We start from the raw sequence: 20,900 nt of genomic DNA, 5'->3' as shown, positions 1-20,900 counted from the left end.
TCTTATAATGGATGGTTGTGATCTATATGTAGAGAGGAATTAATGTACGCCTGAGATTATTCTGCAGAACGGTTCCCAGATGAAGGGGTTCGATTTGGGTTGGAATCCCTAATGGACGGTTCAGATTCACTGTCACGGAATGTTAATTTTGTGAATATTTTAAATAAAAATTAAATAGAAGAAATCCAGCTGCCGAAATTTTGGATCTGGGTCCACACGCATCGAAAACTATAACGAAAATAAGGTGGATATGCGAAATCTGAAATTTTAGCACACAATTGCTCATCTCAATAATATCCACCGAAATTTTGAACAACATTGTAATTTGGATTTTAGTTTTTTTAATGACTTGTGGTTATTGGGATGTAAAATTAGTTAATCTATGGACCATGGACTGGTGGTTTTTTTTTTTTGGCCGAGTCTGTTAATAGGTGACCATACAGATATTTTGTAATATCGTGCTATAAAGGTTTCCGGTTTAGAGTTTAGGATTTAGGATTTAGGATTTAGGATTTAGGATTTGGGATTTAGGATTTATAATTTAGAATTTAGGATTTGAGATTCATGAAATCATAGAGATGGAAATGGACCCGTACCTGACCCGGGACATGATGTCTGAACTCGACTTGGGTCTGGGCATGGGTCCAAGAATTGGACCTTGCGGGTCGGCCAGGTCCATGTGTACCCGACTTGAATAGTATTATTATATAAAAATATTTAATATATAATATTATAATAATACATAATTAACATTTAAATAAAGAAAAGGTTTATATAGAAGATGTTATTTTGATGCCCAAATATCATCAAATTGATCATCTCGACATCAAGATGTATGGACATTAAAAAAAAATGGATTTCAAGTTTTAGAAAGGGACCCGATTTCTATGCGGTCGAGCCCTCATATGAAGAAATGCGAGCCTCTTAATAAATCTATTTTTTAGATGGATTTTGAGACTTAATTTTTAAGGACATGTAATCTCTAACATGGAGATCATGACTATAAATAAATTTTAAAAACTAGAAATAATAATTCTAGTAAGAAAACATTTGAACCGTAGTTTCCATTGTTCTTAGATGGAAAACCTACTTGCATCCATCTTTAAGATGGATGCTTTACACCTTTTGGACCACACATGTAGAAATGTGATCCAGCCTGCATGACAAAATTTTTTTTTAAAAATAATGCATCTTGTAATGCATTTGTAGATAGTCAATTTTTTCAAGGTTTTCGAGTTTTCATACATCTCAATTTACACATTTTTTTACGCTTTAAAGTTTACTAGTTGAATTATGTGCTTTACACGTAAAATCGATCGATAGAAGAGTGACCAAGTATTTAATAACCAAAGACATCTGTTAGGCAATAGTTAACGACCAAGTATTTAATAATCAAAGACATCTGTTAGGGAATAGTTAACATTGTAGATCTATTAGGCAATAGTTCGATGTTAGATAGTAAAATGTACAAAACAAAAATAATTTTTTTTATTATTATTTGTATAAAAAGTAAATGATCTCGTTGTATACAATCCTATAAAATATTTATATTTATGTTTTTAGTTTTTGTATTTTTGGGTTTTGTTTGCTAAAATGTGTGGCAGTGTTGGAGATTGGTGGTTTTGGGAATTGTTTAGAATAAAGAAGGTTTTGAGAGTTGTAGGACGCCGTGTTCTTCATTGATAATTCGACTTTCATTTTTGTAACTTGTATTGTGCAGAGAGAGAGGAGTGCGCCAAAGTGCCATCCATAATGGAGATGAGAGAGATAGAGTAGAGATTGGGTCCATCAGACCCGACCCAAAAATAAAAAATATATATTTAAATAGGTAAAAACTAAAAATAAAATAAAATCATACACGTGCTTAAAAAGAACAACATCGTGAGCGTATGGACAAAGAGCCTCTAAAAATTAGACAGTCAAAATAAATGTGTTCACAAATTCATAATTTATTTTTTTTAAAAAAAAAAAAATTTTATCTAATGTTTCCAAAGCGGATCCCAAAAGTTCAAATAAAAAACAAATCCTCCTAACCAGCTCTTTTGCTTGAGGGAGCAAGTGTACAGTGCGCTCTTGCAGAAGTATGATACATGCGCTGGAAAAAAAAAAAAAAGGGGGGAAAATTGAAAAATCCTTTGATTCCCATATATTAGTGGACAAGAGGATAACTCAAAAAATAAGAAAGGTAAAACCCAGATGCCCTACAGTGTTCCTCACATCAGGTAATTAGATGAACGATCAATTTGCACTTTCCTTCTATTTCTTGAGGGGATTTATCTTGTCCCTGAGGTAGTAGAGCTTGGCCCTCCTCACTTTCTTCTTGTCCAAAACTTTGATTTCCATTATGTTTGGGGAGTATCTGCGCAAATAATCAAGAAAAATATCATTTTACAGATAAAACAACATAAATATTTTATTGCTACATACTAGAAAAAATAAATTATCGTCGTCAATGCCTTTCCCCAACTAATTGGAGTCGGCTACATAAATCTTGTTCTCCTATTATGCTCTTAATGCCATACCCTCAGTGAGGCCATAAGTCCCTCATATCTTTTCTCACTACTTCCAACCATTTTTTTTTGGCTTGACGCTTGCCTTTTTTCAACCTTCCACTTGAACTAACTCGGACATCTTCACACGTGTTGTACTAGGTCGGCACCACACACGCCCAGCCCACCTAAGTCTACTTTCTCTCATCTTATTGTCTATTGGTGCCCTACCTAAATTCTCCCGAAGGTCACTATCTGACACACATGTGCAAGGGCACACACACATGAGTAAGACCATTTGAGATTTCTGACGGTCTTCTCCATGATTTCTATTTGTTTGTTTGGTTTAATGCAACCAAAAACCAAATGTCGCAAACCTAGTTTGATTGTTAAAAGCCAAAAATTAGAGAAAGTGAAGGGGATGATATCTCGCTTACAGTGGATAAACAGCTTCTACCCCAACACCTGCTACTAATCTCCTTACTCTGAAGGTCGAATTGAGGCCTGCGTTCCTCCTAGCAATCACAATGGCCTTTAACACAGAAACCCGACGCTTATTCTCAGGCACTACCTGTTCAATTTCTCAAATCAAAACCAGGAAAGAGCAAACACCATACTCATTTTAAGAGAAATCCCAATACTTATTTGTTTTCATTTTTATTCATATAAGCAAAAATCATATTTATCCGTTATAAGTTTTATTCTGATAAGCAAAAGAACTCATGTAACGTTATACATGAGTTCTTTTGCATGCATAACGTCGCATGTAATGTTTACCATAAAAAATATATGTAACTCATTAGAATTTGACTAATCCACAACACTTACCACTTTCATCTGGATGATATAACCAGGTCGGATATCAGGAATCTCTCTCTCTTTTCTCACTTCCTCCACTGCCTCCTTATCCAAAATCTGGGAAACAAATCAGGAAAAGATGCATGAGACTAGGTAACCCTAAACCCTAAATATATATGTTGTTTACAAAACCCTCCCTCACTCCTGCAAATAAGATCTAATTTGAATAAAAATGCTCTCTCCCGTCCATATCATTACTAGCGCAAACAAGATCTACATTTGAATGAATGCAAACCTGCATTATATGTTTGGCTGTTTTGTCAGGCCTCTTGAACTTAATCCGAGGCGGCATAGTAATATCAGGGGAAGTAGCAGAACCATCTGTTACAGTGGCCTCTGGACCATTGATCGTTGTTATACTTCTAATGGGGCCCAATCTTCCAGTCACAGAGTGACGAAAATCTGGTCTCCGCATATCATTAAGTAGTGATAAAGGCCTTGCACCCTTTCCAAATGCCAAATACAGCACATATCAGCAAAATTGGATTCCTAAACATGCTTAAATGGCAAAATTCAAGGTAGTGATAAAGGCCTTGTTCTCTTTTCAAATACCAAAAACACCACATATCAGCAAAATTGGATTCCTAAAAATGCCTAAATAGCATAATTCAGGCTTAAAACTCTTCTATTTTAATTCCCCCATGCCAAAACTCCAGTTAAGTGCCTCGTTTTTTATTTACTCGTGCTAAAATTCAAAGCTTTAAGGACTGTACACCCTTTTGAAATGCCAAAAAAGCACCATGGATAAACAGAAATTGGATTCTTTGACACGCTTTAATGACAAAAATCCATTACTAAAACTCCAGTTTTGTGCTTCACAAATACTGAATGGAAATGAATCTCAATATAATCATATCTTATATGATACGAAGAACTTGTCAATTGAAGGCCTTCACTTTGATATTGACAAGGTGAACTTATCAATTGAAGGCCTTCACTTTGATATTGACAAGGTGAACTTATCAATTGAAGGCCTTCACTTTGATATTGACAATGTAATTTTAACATGTGAAGTGATACCAAGGGAGACCATATTACATTGGGGGTCATCACCATCTATCAATTCAATCAATGGATGGTGATGGGGCGAAGACAGGACCCATCATTGGGGTTGCATACTGTTTTATGGGCCCCCTCTCCCTACATCACTGCGGTAATGACTCAAAAGTACAAAGAGAGGAAAAGGAAAGAAGGAAAGAAAAGAAGGGGGAAGTTGTTAAGGCTTTCGGAACAAATTCATAGAACCACACAGAATGAAGAAATGAAAGGTAGAGAGAGGACATACCAAGCTCTCCGGAGAAGCAACAATGCTCTTCATACACAATGGAACAGGCATGACTTTGGAATGCTCATCTCTTTGTTTAATAAAGTTTCCAACTGCTCCATGCCCATAGATGTGAGTTCTAGGTTCCAATTTAACAGGTTTATGAATTTGAGGTCTAATATACTCTTTAAAAGATCTCACATGTTTAATGGCACCAACATTTTTAAAGAAAAACTGCATATTCCCTTATTAAACCTGCAAAAAAGAAAGAAATCAGGTCAACAAATTTGTATAGGTTGTCTTATCTGAGACTGACATTAAAATTTCAAGAAACTGTTACATAAGCGAGTTTGTATTTACAGAAACACAACTACCCATCAGATAACAAATGTTATTGCATACAGGCATGCACGCACAGGCACACCTCTCTCTCTCTATTTCAATACAGGCATGCGCGCACAGGTACACCTCTCTCTCTATTTCAATACAGGCATGCGCGCACAGGCACATCTCTCTCTCTCTCTCTCTCTCTCTCTCTCTCTCTCTCTCTCTCAGCACACACACACACACATAGTATCTGTCTGTGTGTGCGAATACATGTCTCTGTCTCTCTGCATGAATGCACCTGTCTGTAAGTGCGTGTGTGCAACAATATAAAAGCCAGAATACAGTTTCAGGAAAATATAAAAGCCAGAATAGAAGAATAAAAAAATATTCCTCATCTTAGACGAATATAGAAAGGGCGTTCTCAACAAGGTAATAAGAAAAGGGTGCAGTTGGCATACGGATGCATCCGTAGCTGTAGAGGTAAGGTGCGCCTTCAAATTTTATCATAGTATATAATTTTGATGTAAAATGTTTTTAGGATTATCTCAAAATCTATTTTTATATCTAATGATAAAATTTTAAATTTAAAAAATGGCTAACATCAAATAGATCTATAAACATATGAAAATCTTGAAAATGGACAGTGTAGATAATATGTTGTAAAATGCACTATTTCTGAGACTTAAAATCTCTTTATTTTTCATGGTCATACATCTCGGTGTCGAGATGATCAATCAAAGGGTTTTTCAACATTAAAACTACCTCTTCCGATGGATTTTTGAGGTGCATCCGTAGTTCTACATTATAAGGTTGCATCCTTATATAAACTTTTTCCATAAGAAAATAGCAATATAGAAAGGGAGTTCTCAACAAGGTTCCACATCTTAGCTTTGAAGTGCTGGACCCAGATTCTGCTTTGCACTGCCATCAACATTTTACTAGTGTACTCCCCATCCAGGGGAGGGATCCATTCTTTAGACTTTCTCCAGAGCATATGTCCTACTTAGTCCTTTTAATCTGAGATCAAATTTGTGCCCTTTACAAATACAAACCGCATAGGAGCGGTCCCTCATACACCCGAAGTATATAGCATGGGAAGCCTACTTCACACCAGAAAGAAACAAAAGAAGAACAAGAAGATACTGAATTCAAACTCGAACGGGGAGAAATGCAATGAATAGAAGGTGTTGTACTATTATTTCTCCCTTCAAAGGATACAAAAGTTGGAGAACTGGGAGCCCTTATCGTAGAGATGATTAACTAACTGACAAGCAGTCATTCTTAAAAGGAACTCCACTCCTTGATACCGGTTTTCCAAGAAAGGTGATTCCACCAGTCCCAAGAGGGATCCAGAAACAACTTTTATTCAGAAAGACAATAACAAAAATTACATGGGGGAGCTGGCACTAAAAAATGCCAAGGTCGCATTAAATTCCACAACCCCGTGCCCTTTCTGGTTATTACACCCATTGCTTGAATTAGACCCTTATGCCCACTATACTGCAATCATATATACATGATATGGTCTTCTAAGGGTTGGCAACCTTAAGAAGATTACAATAACAAGTACAGGGTTAGGAATGCTATAAAGAAGCATCTGATCTGCAAATTCATTAGTGTAAGAGTATCTTTCCTTTAAGTTGTAATGGTTTCTAAGGTAGCTAATTGATTGTACCGTGTAACAATACACAGTAGAAGAACTACACATAGTAGATACCCAGTCATCTGGCTGATAGATTGGATTGTAAGGTAGAAGAGGTACCTAGGAGTACTTAGGGCTTACTTTATGTATTGGCAAACAGAAGAAGAGCCTCTGAGATCCAGAGATAAAGATTTTCTAGAGGAAACTTTTACCATAGATGAATTTGACCATCCACTTGGGGATAAAACTTCACTTGTATGATTTCCAATATTTTAGCCTTGTGCATTTCTGGTTTAAAACTGACTCATAGGTTTAGTGGAGCCAGGTCACCGAGTTTTGAGAAGCACTGGAGTCCAGTCCAAGTCAGGACCAGGCAACCCTAGATCTAAAGTCAAGATGACTTTTGACCTCAAGCCTATTTAACTAGAGCAAGCTTCAGATAAACTGGATAAGTTTCACATATCAATTCTTTTTAAGTTCTACAGTTTTAATCACTTTATAGAAAGGAAGTATAAGAAATTTTATTTCCTCTGAAGAACAACAGCATGCCAAACATTTCATATCACAAGAGCTCCAAATTGACCAATTCCCATTTCTCTCCTTAAACCTAGAAGAAACCAACAGAAGGATTAAGGTGAAAAGCGCCCATTTTAAGATAAGGGTGTGTGGAACCATGACTTGAGAACATCCTTGATTGTGGGACCCCATGAAAGGAACAGGACCCAACTTATAGGAGAGAAAAATCGATACTGTCTAAACATGATATATCTCACTTTACTTTTCCATGTCTCAAGACCCTTTTAAATGGAAGATCTACCAAACTGAAGTCCTATATGACAACTCAAGGAATTTGTGAGTTGGTGGTAAGGCAAGACGCTCTAAAACCATCCTCAGATAATTGACATTTATTAATGTAAAGCCCCCAAATGAACCATGGTCCCCATATCTAATAGTTTCCCCATGAAACCCTTGTCCCTTATGCCACAATATAACATAGTCAGATACCAAGAAAATTCATCACCCATTAAAGTAACAACTAAAATCACCAAAGCTTCCTCATTCTTGACACTTTAAGCGAACAAGCAGATAAGGAAAAGATTGTAGCCCCACCGCCCATAATAAAATGAAAATAAAATCGAGCCATTTAATCACCAAATAAGCAAACTTTGGAAGTAAGGTCCATAATCTAGTTGGGAAGGAAGGTCCATAATCGAGATGGCAAGAACCTAAATATTCTTCTTCTTCTTTTTTTCTGTTATCTTAAAAAGGACCTCAACCAACACATGGAGATTATGAAAAGCACCTGATTAAGCCCATGGAGAACAAAAATGCAGACAAAGATAAGATATATTGCATATAGAACACTAATACACGAGGCTTCAATATTAACCCAGTTGGCACTTCACAAGAGGTGGGTTTGGGTCATAGGTGACAAACCTGTTAATCATCCTATTAGCCAAATTTTCACTAAACATTAACCAACAAGAGTTCCAAGGCATAGATTTGGATTTTGTGTTCTTCTAATTTTAGGTATTGGCTAAATGAAATGGATAAAATACAAGATACCAAATCCTGATAATTCTAAAATGGTAGGAGGACATAGATATTGCATATGTAATGAATTAGTCCATGGAAAATCCAGATCTGGGATAAGATAACTCCATTAATTGATAATCTCCAAGTTTGATACACAAAAAAGAATCAAAGAATAAGGGTATTATTATACAAACACAGGCATTAGGACAAACATATAAGCTGAGCTAATTCTCTAGCATTTAACCAAACTCAAATCGTTGTAATACATAATCAATATGGAGGAATACTTCTAGTTCCTTGAAACAATATAATAAATTCATATATTTTTTTTGATCTGAGCAAGAAAACCCAAACCACAGTGTGAGAAAAATGATCAAACCAGCATGACATTTCAAAGTGAGCCCAAACTTATCCGTGAACCAATATGCCAGAGAAATGATTAAAAAACCCTAAAAAGGATTTTATACATTTTCGTGCCAACAGACCATATTCATCATAACAATAATAACAATAGCATTAAAATTGATATGTTTCTATAGAAGAAAAATAAAAAAGAGAAAGAAACAAAATTTAACCCAAATCAATCAATTAATGAAAAATCACATAATCAAATAAACCAAATTCAAAATCAACAAAGGTACAAATCAAATGGGAAAGGTCAAGCAGACAACTAATCCAAGTTGAAAATCAATAGAGAGAGAAAGAGAGGACAAATATCCACAGAAATCAATCTACTAATGAACAAAATCACGCAAACAACTAAACCAAATTGAAATTCAATGAAGAGAGAACACAAATGTGCACAGATCAATCTATAAGAAAAAAATCATGCAAAAAACAAAACCAATTTGGACATCAGTATCTAGAGAGTGAGAGAGAGAGAGAGAGAGAATAGATATGAGCTCCTCTCTGTAGAGAGATAAACCAAGAGGGTAAAATACAGTCATAAGGGTTTTGTGGAGACTTCAGGTTTACTTTCAAATTCAAATGAAACTTTCAATATTTTGGACATGCCCCTCGATTCCCAAAATTGACCATTTCACCCCCTCATGATTGTGAATCACGATCTGAGGGATAAAGCATATAAAGGTACATGTTTAGGGTGAGTTTGGATCTCACATAAAAAAACCTTCATATTCAAAAGGGTGTAAGTTCTTTCATTCTGAACTGAAAAAACTTGTCATTTAATTTTATTGTGTTAGTAGACAGTTTGGATGTCTGTGAAAGCATTAGAAACAGAGTTTATTCGCTAGATGTGTTTGGCTGCTTTAAAAAAAAAACATTGACCTAACAGATTTCTTTCTTGATTCTTTTCTCATTTAGAAATTTTACTTCTACGGCTTTCCTTTTTTTCTTTTTTACATGAGTTCACCAAACAAATTTTGTGAAAAAGAGATGAATTTTACACAAGATAGAGAGCTAGGAGAATAACGTGAGATGATTGCCAAAAAAAAAAGAAGAAAACCACAAGTTATTTAAAAAAGCCTATACATTATTCTTTTTGAATATCTAACCAAAGTTTCAAACATGTCAAACAAGTATCAATCAGAAGCAAAGACATCGCAGCTGCAAAATAACTTGAATTTGCAAAGAAAAGAGAATTCAGTCTTGTAGGTGGTTCATATACCTGTTAGGCATTGTTTCATATACTTTTTGGGCCTCTTCTAAGTTTCCATATTTCTCATAATGTATATGGGAGCACAGTCCACAAACATGCTGGGCTCATATTTCTCAAAGCTCCACTTAAAAGATGACTAATTCACAAGATAATCTAGCACATGCCTTTAATACAGCCATCATCATCAAACCTTGTTCCCAACTAATTGGGGTTGGCCGTCGGCTGCAAAATGTAGCCGACCCAAATACATGTTTTTAATACAGCCGAAAGGTGAAATTAACAGGCACCAGGTCTTCATCAAGTAAGAAACTATAGAGGTCAAGATCTCCACAAAATGGCATAGGTTTATGAGCCCCTTCAGGATTGAATTATAATCAAGATGACACCTTTTGGAGTGGTGGTTGAAGACAATGAGAGCTTGTTGGAAGCTATCACAGGTGACAGGCAGCTATAAACTGCGACGACAGGGTCTTAGCATATGGGTTGTATGCTTTTGGTATTCCATAGGGACTAGTGATTCGAAGATGATTTTAAAAGAGAGAAAAAGGTCTCAAAAATATAATATTTGAGTGTTCTCTACGAGTTGTTAAATTGGTTATTTTATGCTCTAATTTGGTGTAGGCAAATAAGTACCAAGATTTTCAATAGAAGGATTACTTTGAGAGGACTTGATCCTGTGTTGTAATGGTGCTTGAGTTGTAGAGATGGGTTTAGAAGGAAGGAAACGCTTGGTCTGGTTCAACAAATTTGACAAACCAGAGCATTGCTGAGTGAACTACTCATGGGAGAATGGCACTAAACACAAAGTGAAATCAGAGAGATATCTATTTCTATTAGGGGCACGACACTCTCAATATGCTACGATTTTCTGGTTCTACGAATAAGCTCTTCAATTTACCATTGATCAATCATATCACGAAATGCTTGAAAACATGCCATAAAGAATAAAAATAACTAATCTGTGCTACTGGAGAAACAGATACCTACAATAAGACAGGAAAAACGCCCAACTCTTGAAACAAAAACAACACAAAATAAACAAAAATGAGAGACCACAAAAGAAACAGAAAAGAAAAGCAATTTAATCAGCCATTTGAAACGAAACCAGTGACACTCATGAACAACGACTCAAGCATCCCAAAAGCATGTAAACCCAAAATCATGAAGAACAAACTCTTTAACCATAGGCACGACATGAAAAAAACATTAAAAAAAACACATATACAAGAAATGCAAAAAATAGATGCAAAAATAAATACCTTTAAAGATTTGGAGGCCCTGATCCTGTGAGACAGTGAGAAGGATCAATGTCAATATTCTAGAGCAGCGCTGCTTCTTGACTGGAAACCCTAATATTAACTATATTAGTAAAAAGAACCTCCATTGGAAGTAGAAAGGAACGCTGTGGCGAAACAGAGACGAGAGAAAAAAATTTTTAATTTCGTTTAAAAGAAGCGAGGGCGTATACTATGCTCCCGCGAGAGCAGACTGTGTATGTACTTTCTCAATTAAAACACCTATTTGGGAGATTTTTCTTTAGGGGAAAGTTTCAATGACCGATGGAAGGGTGCCCTGCGTTTAGATTGAATAACAGCACATTTAATGGTTCAAATTTAATATTGTATTTTATTTTTTATTTAAAAATTATTTTTATCTAAAATTTTAGTCGTAGTTTTTTTATTATAAATCACAGCAAATAAAAAATAACAAAAAAAAATTAATTAAATAAATGATCAAATTACCCCTATAATTTTAGGTGTGTTTTAGGCAATCTATTTCATTCAAAATATTTTTTATTGTTTTTATTTGGTGCATAATTTAAAATTAAATAGATATTACAAATTTGAGGTAAAAATACATGTTAAATTAAAAATAAAAAATAAAAGCGAGATTAATATTCGACTGCTAGATGTGGCATGGTTCAATATGAACCGTTGAATGGTTCTTGTGAACCATATACCATTTTATTTTTTTAGTTTGAATTTTTGGAATCACCAAAGAATAACTAGATCATATTTTAAAAGAAAAATTTTGAATTTTGAGTATCTTAACACTTTGATCATGCCCTTTAAATATTGAAAATAGATTTTCAAGCTAGAGATGAAATTAGATTTCCAAGGTATTGTAAAGTTTCACATTGAAACTACATCTTTAGGCAAAATGCAAAGATGCATCTTATTTCTACAGTATACGGAGGGTGCCCTATACAAAGCTCCCCCATTTGGATGTAACCTAAATTTTGAATCTAGATCGTCAAAAATTTGATACGGCGTGGGCTCGCCCTCCCCATCATCACCACCATCGGCGAGAATCAACGGCGGAGATTTGAAGCATACACTATATGGTTCTAAGTCCTTCATGATTTTTTCTTTAATTGCTTTTTCAAATTTTTTCTAAAAATTTTTGTTTTTACAATTTCTTTCCAAAGATGTCATTAAAACATGTTTCAAATATACCATGCATGCTTTCATGGAAAAATATACTACAATCCATAGGACTAGAGAACAAAAATGGCCATGAGTGCCTCACGGTCCAATGAAAGGACGGATGGTGTGATCAAGAGATGAGGACCAGCCTGGATGCAAGTGGTAGAGATGGGTTCCACTCTCTCCTCATCAACATCCATCTATTGATTTGACGGTGTTGACCTCAATAACCGTTTCCACCGTGGTCACATGGATCATGGAATACTTGCTATTCCAAACCTGAGAGCAAGGAGAGAAAGAGAGATTCTTTTTCATCGTACCAGGGAGGGAAGTTAGAGAGAGAACGTTTAGTTTTGTTTTTTTTTGGATAATTCGGAAAGACATGTGCCCTATCTTTTTTTTTAAATAGATTACGAGTTAGCTTTTTAAAGTGAGTTGGTGGAAATAAAAACCACAATGTTGTGATAAGAGTGGGGAGTGCTACCAACACGACTTAAACCCCTTATGTTAGTTGTGTTATGTGTTAAGTTCGATTCCTTCTATTGAACTATTCGAAAAAGGAAATTCTTAGGAATCAAGTTTATACTTGAGTGATTAGTGGTTCACATTAGTTACATTATATTATCATCATCATCGCCTTTTTCCAACTAATTGAGGTCGACATTAATTACACTATCTCAAATGTAATTCCTACAATAGAGAGAGAGGTGATGCTGAAGAACTACACGTGCACATTGCACAATGTCTGCTTGTGAACAAGATATGACCTAACTGTCTATGTGGTTGTGGTGGGCTCCAATCCACTCCCCATCACCATCCATCCATCAATTGGAAGATTAATGACCATTGCCACCTATGGTCATATGGATCATAGTGTACTTCCTATTCCTCATGCCTCAAGAGCAAGGGAGGGAGATATTCCATTTCATCATAGGTTAGAGATGCCAAATGCTAAAGAACTGCCTTTGCACACTGCACAATGTGTGTGAAGAGAGAGAGATGGGGGAGAGATTGTCCACTTTTTTTAAAAAAAAATGGTTTGATCGGGTTACAGCCCCATCTAAATAAGTAAAACTTCACCTCATAACTCGTCAAAAATTGTAATTTAAGTACTGAAAAACCTTTAAATCAATCATCTCATCTTGAACATTATGGATGTGAAAAAAAATTAGGATTTTGAGTTCTAAAAATAGTGTATATTGTAAATCATCTAGACCATCCATTCATCCTAAAAATAAATGTTCAACGATCCACAAAATTCATACTATTTTTTGAGTTACAAATTTTATTGTCGGTGTTGAAAATTGATTTTAAAGTCATCATTAAAATTTCCGATTGTTTTGGATGAGGATTGAAAATAAAGTTTTATTTTGTTTTTATAAAGCCTAGGCCTATAGAAGCTTCATCCCTTTTTTTAAGGAGAGAGAGATTTTCCAATTCTGTGGAGGGATCCACTTTGAAGTACAATGACGGAGCCCCACAAACCAGCAGGGCAAGCAGATGAATGCAAACAGGTCAGGTTGGGTGGTCAGTCAAAGTCCATCCAAACCTTCAACAAAGCCTGAGATATGCCTTTAGGACCACTCCCTTCACATCAAGGATGGGCCAAATGAAAGCCAATGCACTAGGAAAGGGTCTTTGATTATAGCCCACCTTTGCACACGTTGTGACGTCTATTCCCATTGACAGCTTCAAAAAGACAAAAAACCATGAGTAATTCAAAACAAGTAGGGGCCAATCATCCCCGCATCCCCGATGAATTACCAAAAAAAAGGAAGAAAAAAAAAAAAAAGGCAGTGCACCAGTCTTTTTCCAAATAATGCAAAAAGACACCAAACTGCTCATATCCACCAACATATTAACTGGCCCACCTTGCAGGCCATTTATGACTTCTCAAAAACCTACTCTTCTCACTGCAATTGGTAGGCCAACTCATGCAAATGCAATGTGTTGGGTGTACAGAGAGAGAGAGTTAATTCAATCAGGTGGTTTCCCACAGAACGCTGGCAATAGCCTCATGTAAGTGCAATGGATTGGATGTAGAGAGAGCGAACCAGGTGGTATCCCGCGGCATGCTGCCAACAGTCTGTGAGGTCCATTTTAAAAAATCCAGGAAAGAGAGAGAGAGAGAGAGCAGTCCACGAAACCACATTTCAGATTTCCTGGAGAGAGAGAGCAGTCCATGAAACCTCAGATTTCCTGGATAGAGAGCGAGCAGTCCATGAAACCCATTTTCAGAGTTCTGATACACATATGTCTATGGAAAACATTTATATAAGGTTGCAACCTTGAAAATGTAGAATTAAGATGCACCTCAAAATATCCATTGCAAAAGGTTAGAGAGAGAGACCATGTGAAACTGATTTTACCAACTTTGCATATGTAAGATCATTATCAGGCTTACAAATCAACCACCCAAACCTAACCTACGTCCAGGAACAATGATATACCCCCATGCCCACACATACGGCGTGCTCACATTCCGAGCTCCCGTGCATGTATCTCTAAATACACATCTACCAACACCCACACAAACACCCATCTCTCTCTCTAAACTCAGAGACCAAACACTCGGCCCAACTGCCCCCGTAAAGGAGCTCAATATACAAATAGCAAGCTACCATGGCTCCCAACCCTCTTTCTCTCCCTAAAAATTTAAGATCACAAATATACTGCCTCCGACAGCCCCTTAGAAGAGATTTAAGATCCATATATGGTTTAAAGTCTGCCCCTCCCAGGCTCTTGCTATGCCACCTCCCAACCCACATACCCCAACTGCCCTTAAATGTGATGCTTGAACCGCCATTTATAAGATCTCAAAGTCCGGAAACTCCAATCCAACCGCCCAAACTGCCATTTAAAGAGCTCAGACTCTAAATTCTTCAGATCTCATGTTTTCCTCTCCCATCCTCTGACCTCTTACTCTCGATCTGAACGGCCCAAACTTAACAACCGCAGCCCTCCTGCCCGAGCTGCCCAAACTGCCCCTTAAAAGAACTCAAAGTCCAGATATTTGCCCCCTGCTTTCATATCTGCCCCTCCCATCCTCTTACTACTACTCCCTAAACCACCTGCCCCAACCGTTGCCCCAAATTTCACGGGCAGCTCAGTCTCAAAAGGCCTAGGCACCTCAGGTGGGGTGCTACACCTAATCAAAGCCCAATTCACCCCTTCAAAGAAAGGGTGTTGCTTTATCTCAGTGGCCCCTCTCTTAACCCCAAGCCTATGTTGTGGCTCCTTGACCAACAAACCCCTTATCAAATCCCTTGCTGGATAGCCTGTAGCAGGGCTATCAGGAAACCTCAATTGTTGCCCCACCACATTGAAGAGTGTCGCACGATTGCCCGAACCCTTGAATGGGGTCTTCCCAAACAATAGCTCGTGAAGAAAGATACCAAATGTCCACCAATCGACAGCGCTTCCATGGCCTTCTCCCTTTATAATTTCGGGGGCTAAGTATTCGTGGGTGCCCACAAATGACATTGATCGGGCGCTGGTAGGCTCAGCAATGAGCTCAGGCAGACGGGCTGACTGCCCAGGCTGCCCAAAATCTGATCTTGGTTTTCTAGGTGTTTTTCTGGGCTTTTTTTGGGGGAAGATTTTGGGGAGGAAGCAAGCGGGTTGAATGCAAACGGAAGTGGGTTCAATGCAGGCTGGTTGAACACAGAATGCAGGGGCAGAGCCTCGCTTTGAGGGGTCGGGATCAAAGGATGAAGACTTAACAAGGGTTGGGTTAACTGCGCACCTTAGAGAGAGGTCGAAGTCTGAGAGCATTATGTGGCCATCTTCTCGAACAAGTACATTTTCAGGCTTTAGGTCTCGGTAGACCACGCCGAGCATGTGGAGGTACTCAAGCGCCAGGAGAACCTCCGCAGCATAAAACCTGTGAAAAAAATGGGAATCATTATTTATTATTCTTTTAGATCCCAAGGAAAAAATGGAATCAATTTTGAACAAGGAACGTTCATCTTTCCAAATAAATAAATAAATAATATATATATATATATATATATATATATTTGTCTGTTTGTAGAAGAATTCAAAAACACCATTGCGGAATGGACCTGGTTATCTATCAGAAAGGGAAAAGGGCAAAAAACCTGACGTACCACTTGAAAGCATATTTCAAACAAAATATTTAGCCATATATTAAGAAATTGACCAAAATCATCAAAAAAAAAGAGAAAAGAAATCTCCACTTCAAAGGACAATATACATTTCTAATTAAATATCACAAAGAAAATGCCATTTCTCACGATATTTTCCAAAAAAAAAAAAAAGATATTTGCCATTATATTATGAACACAAAATTTCAAAACAACCAAGATGACATCTGCCCTAAAAGAACAGCCAAGAAGAGATAAAACCATGCGATAAAAAAATAAAAACCAATCTAAAGCTGCAACATCACAAACAAAATTGAAAACCAAAACAAGACTCGGAGTAAATCAATCATAAACCGCACCTTGCTGCATATTCTGAGAAGTGCTTTCCTGGCTGCCGCTGCCTTAGTGTGTGCAGGTCCCCTCCCGGACAGAACTCCATAACCAAACAAGAGAACCTATCCGTCTCAAAGTGAGTGTACAGTGTAGGCAGAAAGGGGTGGTCCAATAACTGAAGGATCTCTCTCTCAGTTTGGGCCCTCATCAGCTTCTTCCTACCAGCAAGAGAAGCCTTGTCCATAACCTTCATTGCAAAGTAGCACCTTGTCCCACTAAGCTCAGATAAGTAGACACTACCTATATCCCCACATCCCAACCTCTTAAGAAGCCTAAAATGACTCATACCCAAGATACCATCTCGAGCCCGAACAGCTAGAATAGCCTTCCATCTCGGGTCATTTCCTTTGTGAGGTTTGTTTGCACTTCCCGTTATATTACTCCAAGTGCTCTCATCACTGAGCCCGCTACTATCACTTGCCCTGCTAATGCTACTCTTTGCACTCTCTAGAGAATCACCTCTCACACTATGCTTTGCACTTTCGCAGTTTCTCTCACTACTGAGCATGCCATCACTCACAATTCCATCGCTTCTATATGCACTCGTGCTGCTATTGACTATGCTCATGGCTGTGACCACTGTGCTGTCTATGCTACTAAGGGGGCTCACATTACCACTTGGAGGCAAGGAAGCATCCCAAATGCACTCTTTCTCTTCAGAATCAGGTAACCAGGTGTTAACCTGGCCCTCTTTCATCTCTGACAACGATGTTTCTGGAGAGATTGCGTAGGATGATGGTGCAGCTTCTTGTTGGGGAAAAAACCCAACTTGTGTTTGTGAAGCACAAGGATCACACGCACCCGAAACACACGGCTCTTTGGCTTCAGGGAAAGGAACTCTGCTTGAATTATCTTTGGCCATGCATATTAGAGCTCCAGCCTTGTCCAGATTACTGGTTACAAAGATGGTATTCATTGTATTACTGTCTTCTGGCTCAGGGGGATGGCTTGCCCCAGAAAAAGAGGAGGGAGAACCCTCATCCCATACATGGGAAGTGCTTAGGCTTAATCGACTTAACCCTTTTACAGATTCGCTAGATGAATCAGTATCCATTGGAATAGAGGCACCAACATCATTTACATTATGTGCTGGTTCCATTGGCTCTGATGGAGCAAATTTGCATGCACAAATGGTGGGATTCGTGGATGGCTGATTTGCATTAATGGAGTTTGGTAACTCTTCAGGAGCTTTGTATAATCCTTTTCCTTTCTTAGCATGTACACTTGGATCCGTAAATTCAGATTTCCAAGCATTATTGCATAAGTCCTCTTCTCTCGAAGCAGAACGCCAGGATTGAGAAGCTTGGTCTGAGTGGCCTGATAGTGTTTCCGGTTTTGGAACCCTTTCCATTTCTGACTATTGCTTATCATTACATGTAGTGGATGGAAGAATATTTTCTATACTCAGTTGCAGAAATAATCAAGAAGCAAAAGTTCCTTTTTCCAATAGAAAATTACTTCTTTAAGTTTTGTAATACAGGAAAGAAGTCAGCAACACCTGTAGAACTAGCTACAATAACATATGACAAATCTTCACATCATTGAAAGAACATCCATGGGAACATTGAAGCCCCAGTTGCAATTCCTGCCCATAGAAAATAATGATCCATGAGTTAGAAATACGTATAGAAATGAAGCATAGACATTAAGATGGCAACATTTGAACCACCAACAACATCATTTATATCCAAGAAAATTTCCCATCCCTTTATGAGGAGAAAACAAAAAAGGAAAAAGAAAAAAAAAAGCGAAGGTGCCATATCAGATGGGCTCTCGGTGCCCTATCAAGGGACAAGATTTTATCATTCTAGACAATAATACAGTGGGAAAAAATATATATTCCAATGCTGTTCTGAACATATATTGAGCAATTCTATAGGTTGCAGTGAAGAACAATTAACATGTAATATCTAGCAGCCAAATGATCTGAAAATGCCGAATCACCGTGGACAAAGACATGGAATTTCAAGTATATGTGTAAAATAAAACCAGTCTGATCGAAGTCTAAGATACTTGAGGAGAGTCCTGGAACCCACACTCTCCTCCTACCAAATGATAGAATTAAAAGAGGAAAATAATTTTGCATATGCAATTATGCTTCACTTAGAAAAGCCATAAATCGGGGAAAAAAAAAAAGAAGGTAAAGGAATGGGCTCTATGCAGAGGTGGTCGAGGTGGCAGCACGTGATATTTAAAGTTCCATTCCTACCAGGCCTTAAGTTAACATTCAAGGAAAAAGAAAGAACAAGAAGAAGAAGCTAACATTAATAGGACCCTAGCATGAGCAGAGCATCATGAGAAACCAGTTGGCTTTAACTCACCTACAACAAAACCATAGGAAGAAAGAACAAAAGAAAGCAAAACAAACATGGCAAAGCAACTCTCTTCCATTTCTTTTCCTTTTCTTATTTCCTAGTGAGTGTCAAAGACTTGAAACAAATCACAATAGTCCGCAGAAGCACCACGCATACAACCCCCACAAATCTCCTCACAAACACAACAAAGGCCAGGATAAGAGAGGGCCAACAAAGTGGCGAAAAGAAAAAAAAAAACACCGAATCAAAAACTATGGTGGCGATACATCTAATGAACACTACTATACTCCAACACAGAACCTGATTATCAATCTTGATCTTTCGCATCACATAAGAAACTGAAAATAAAGCCATAAATTACAATCTAAAGGAAATTCACAATGTCTACACAGACATTTACCATAATTCTCAATATAAAACCTTCGAAATCTCACCAAAGGAACCCCAAAATCCAAAATACAGAAAACCAAAACAAGACAAATTTGCCATCATCATAATAATAATGCATACACTAAAATCTTTTTTTTGTGGAGAAATAATCCACACTCTAAAAGACATTTCCCTTGGTATGTACCGAAATCACTTGTGAAGAATGAAACACCAAAAAAATTACAAAGGGTAAAGGGGAACAACAAAAGAACGAGAGCAAGTCTCAAATAGAAAACAACTGATTTAAAAAAGAAAAGAAATAGAGCTAGTCAACCAAAAATACAAAATGCATAATACAAGTTTATCTTTTTTCATCTGTAAATACCTCAAGTGTAATATAGTTGAAGAACAACCAAATTTCACAAAATAGGCATAAATATAGAATATTGAAGAAGAAACTAGGAAAAGAAAACAACTGTTTATTATCCCAAAAACCCAGTGCCTGCACAGCACTCCCCCAGCTCCTATAAAAAACACTAGTTTCTTCTATCGTAGTCTTTTAAGCTCAAGATTAAGAGACGGCCTCAAAAACCAGAAAAGGAGACTCTAAAATACAATCTTCACCATTTCCATCACAGTGAAAACAACAATCCATACTGCAAAAACCCATTTTCCTCACTGCAAATACCAGGATTTCCAGAAATGGAACAAAATCTACAAGTAAACAGCATGGGAATGGCGCAGAGATTAAATGACAGTTTCATGAAAACAAAAAATCCACTACTACTCAAAACCAGTGCAAAACACTGAGCAAAAATCCAAATTCAAGCTACAAAAATCTAAAAAACGTGACAATCGGAACCCTAGAGAGAAATCACCACCACCACCATCAGAGTAGACCAATAACCCATGCCGAGAGCCATTTTTACCCGCAAAAAACTTCAAAAAATCGATATTCAGACCCAAAAATTCCAAAAAAAACCACCAAAAAATGGGGCCCCAAAAACAATTATCACCATTTTCATCACAGTCACTCAAAATTAACCCAAAAAGAAGCAACCTTCGCAGTGAATACCTGAAAATCTAAAGAAAACTGAGTCTCTATTGAGTTCCTTGTGCTTTAGTCAAGGCTCATTCAAGCTTTCTTTGCATGAATTTGGAAAAAGCTTGAGAGAGAAAAATAATGCAGAATGTGTGTCTACTGTTAGGGTGGGAGAGTTGCAGAGAGAGGGAGAGAGCATGGGAATCCGTGCCCTAAATCTTTGAGAAAACCCCACCATGCTTTTGCTTTTTCTCTCACATTTGTGTTTACAGTTATTAACTTTGCTTTTGGTTTTGGGAGAGAATACATTTTTTACTGCAATACCCTTGTATTTTTTCTTTATGGCATCGAGGCCTCAGCTTTTTCCTGGAAAGTGCTAGACATATGTTTGGTGTGCCCTTGGTGGTCTCTTTTGTTTTTCTCTTGGGGATTTGAGGAGCTTGTTTGTGGTCACTCTTTCTCTTGAACCTCTCTCCTCTTTTATATCGGGCCAGTGATAACTTCCCCCCTCTCTT

The 20,900-nt window shown here is 37.3% G+C and overlaps 2 protein-coding genes across 3 annotated transcripts; both read right to left on the bottom strand.

The window, feature by feature from the left end:
• Positions 1 to 1,931: 1,931 nt before the first annotated feature.
• On the bottom strand, positions 1,932 to 11,095 carry LOC18428281 (uncharacterized). 2 transcript variants are annotated; one of them, XM_006837317.4, is made up of 6 exons: positions 10,994 to 11,095; positions 4,633 to 4,866; positions 3,583 to 3,792; positions 3,318 to 3,404; positions 2,927 to 3,060; positions 1,932 to 2,359 (listed from the first exon to the last, which is right to left on the bottom strand). In XM_006837317.4, the coding sequence occupies exons 2-6, from the start codon at positions 4,849 to 4,851 to the stop codon at positions 2,257 to 2,259; spliced, it is 753 nt and encodes a 250-aa protein (XP_006837380.2). In that variant the 5' UTR covers positions 4,852 to 4,866; positions 10,994 to 11,095; the 3' UTR covers positions 1,932 to 2,256. The 2 variants fall into 2 exon arrangements, with proteins under 2 accessions (XP_006837380.2, XP_088712283.1); XM_088856157.1 differs by lacking the exon at positions 3,583 to 3,792.
• A 3,417-nt stretch (positions 11,096 to 14,512) lies between these two features.
• Positions 14,513 to 20,653, bottom strand: LOC18428282 (serine/threonine-protein kinase D6PK). The gene is made up of 3 exons (XM_006837318.4): positions 20,419 to 20,653; positions 16,626 to 18,244; positions 14,513 to 16,043 (listed from the first exon to the last, which is right to left on the bottom strand). The coding sequence occupies exons 2-3, from the start codon at positions 18,008 to 18,010 to the stop codon at positions 15,149 to 15,151; spliced, it is 2,280 nt and encodes a 759-aa protein (XP_006837381.1). The 5' UTR covers positions 18,011 to 18,244; positions 20,419 to 20,653; the 3' UTR covers positions 14,513 to 15,148.
• Between the last annotated feature and the right edge of the window lie 247 nt (positions 20,654 to 20,900).

The sequence above is a fragment of the Amborella trichopoda genome, chromosome 13 (assembly GCF_054954075.1).
Source record: "Amborella trichopoda isolate Santa Cruz 75 chromosome 13, AtrichopodaSantaCruz75HAP2 v2.0, whole genome shotgun sequence".
NCBI lineage: Eukaryota > Viridiplantae > Streptophyta > Magnoliopsida > Amborellales > Amborellaceae > Amborella > Amborella trichopoda.
Note: the sequence above shows the minus strand (reverse complement) of the source record. Positions and strands in the feature narration are given on the sequence as shown.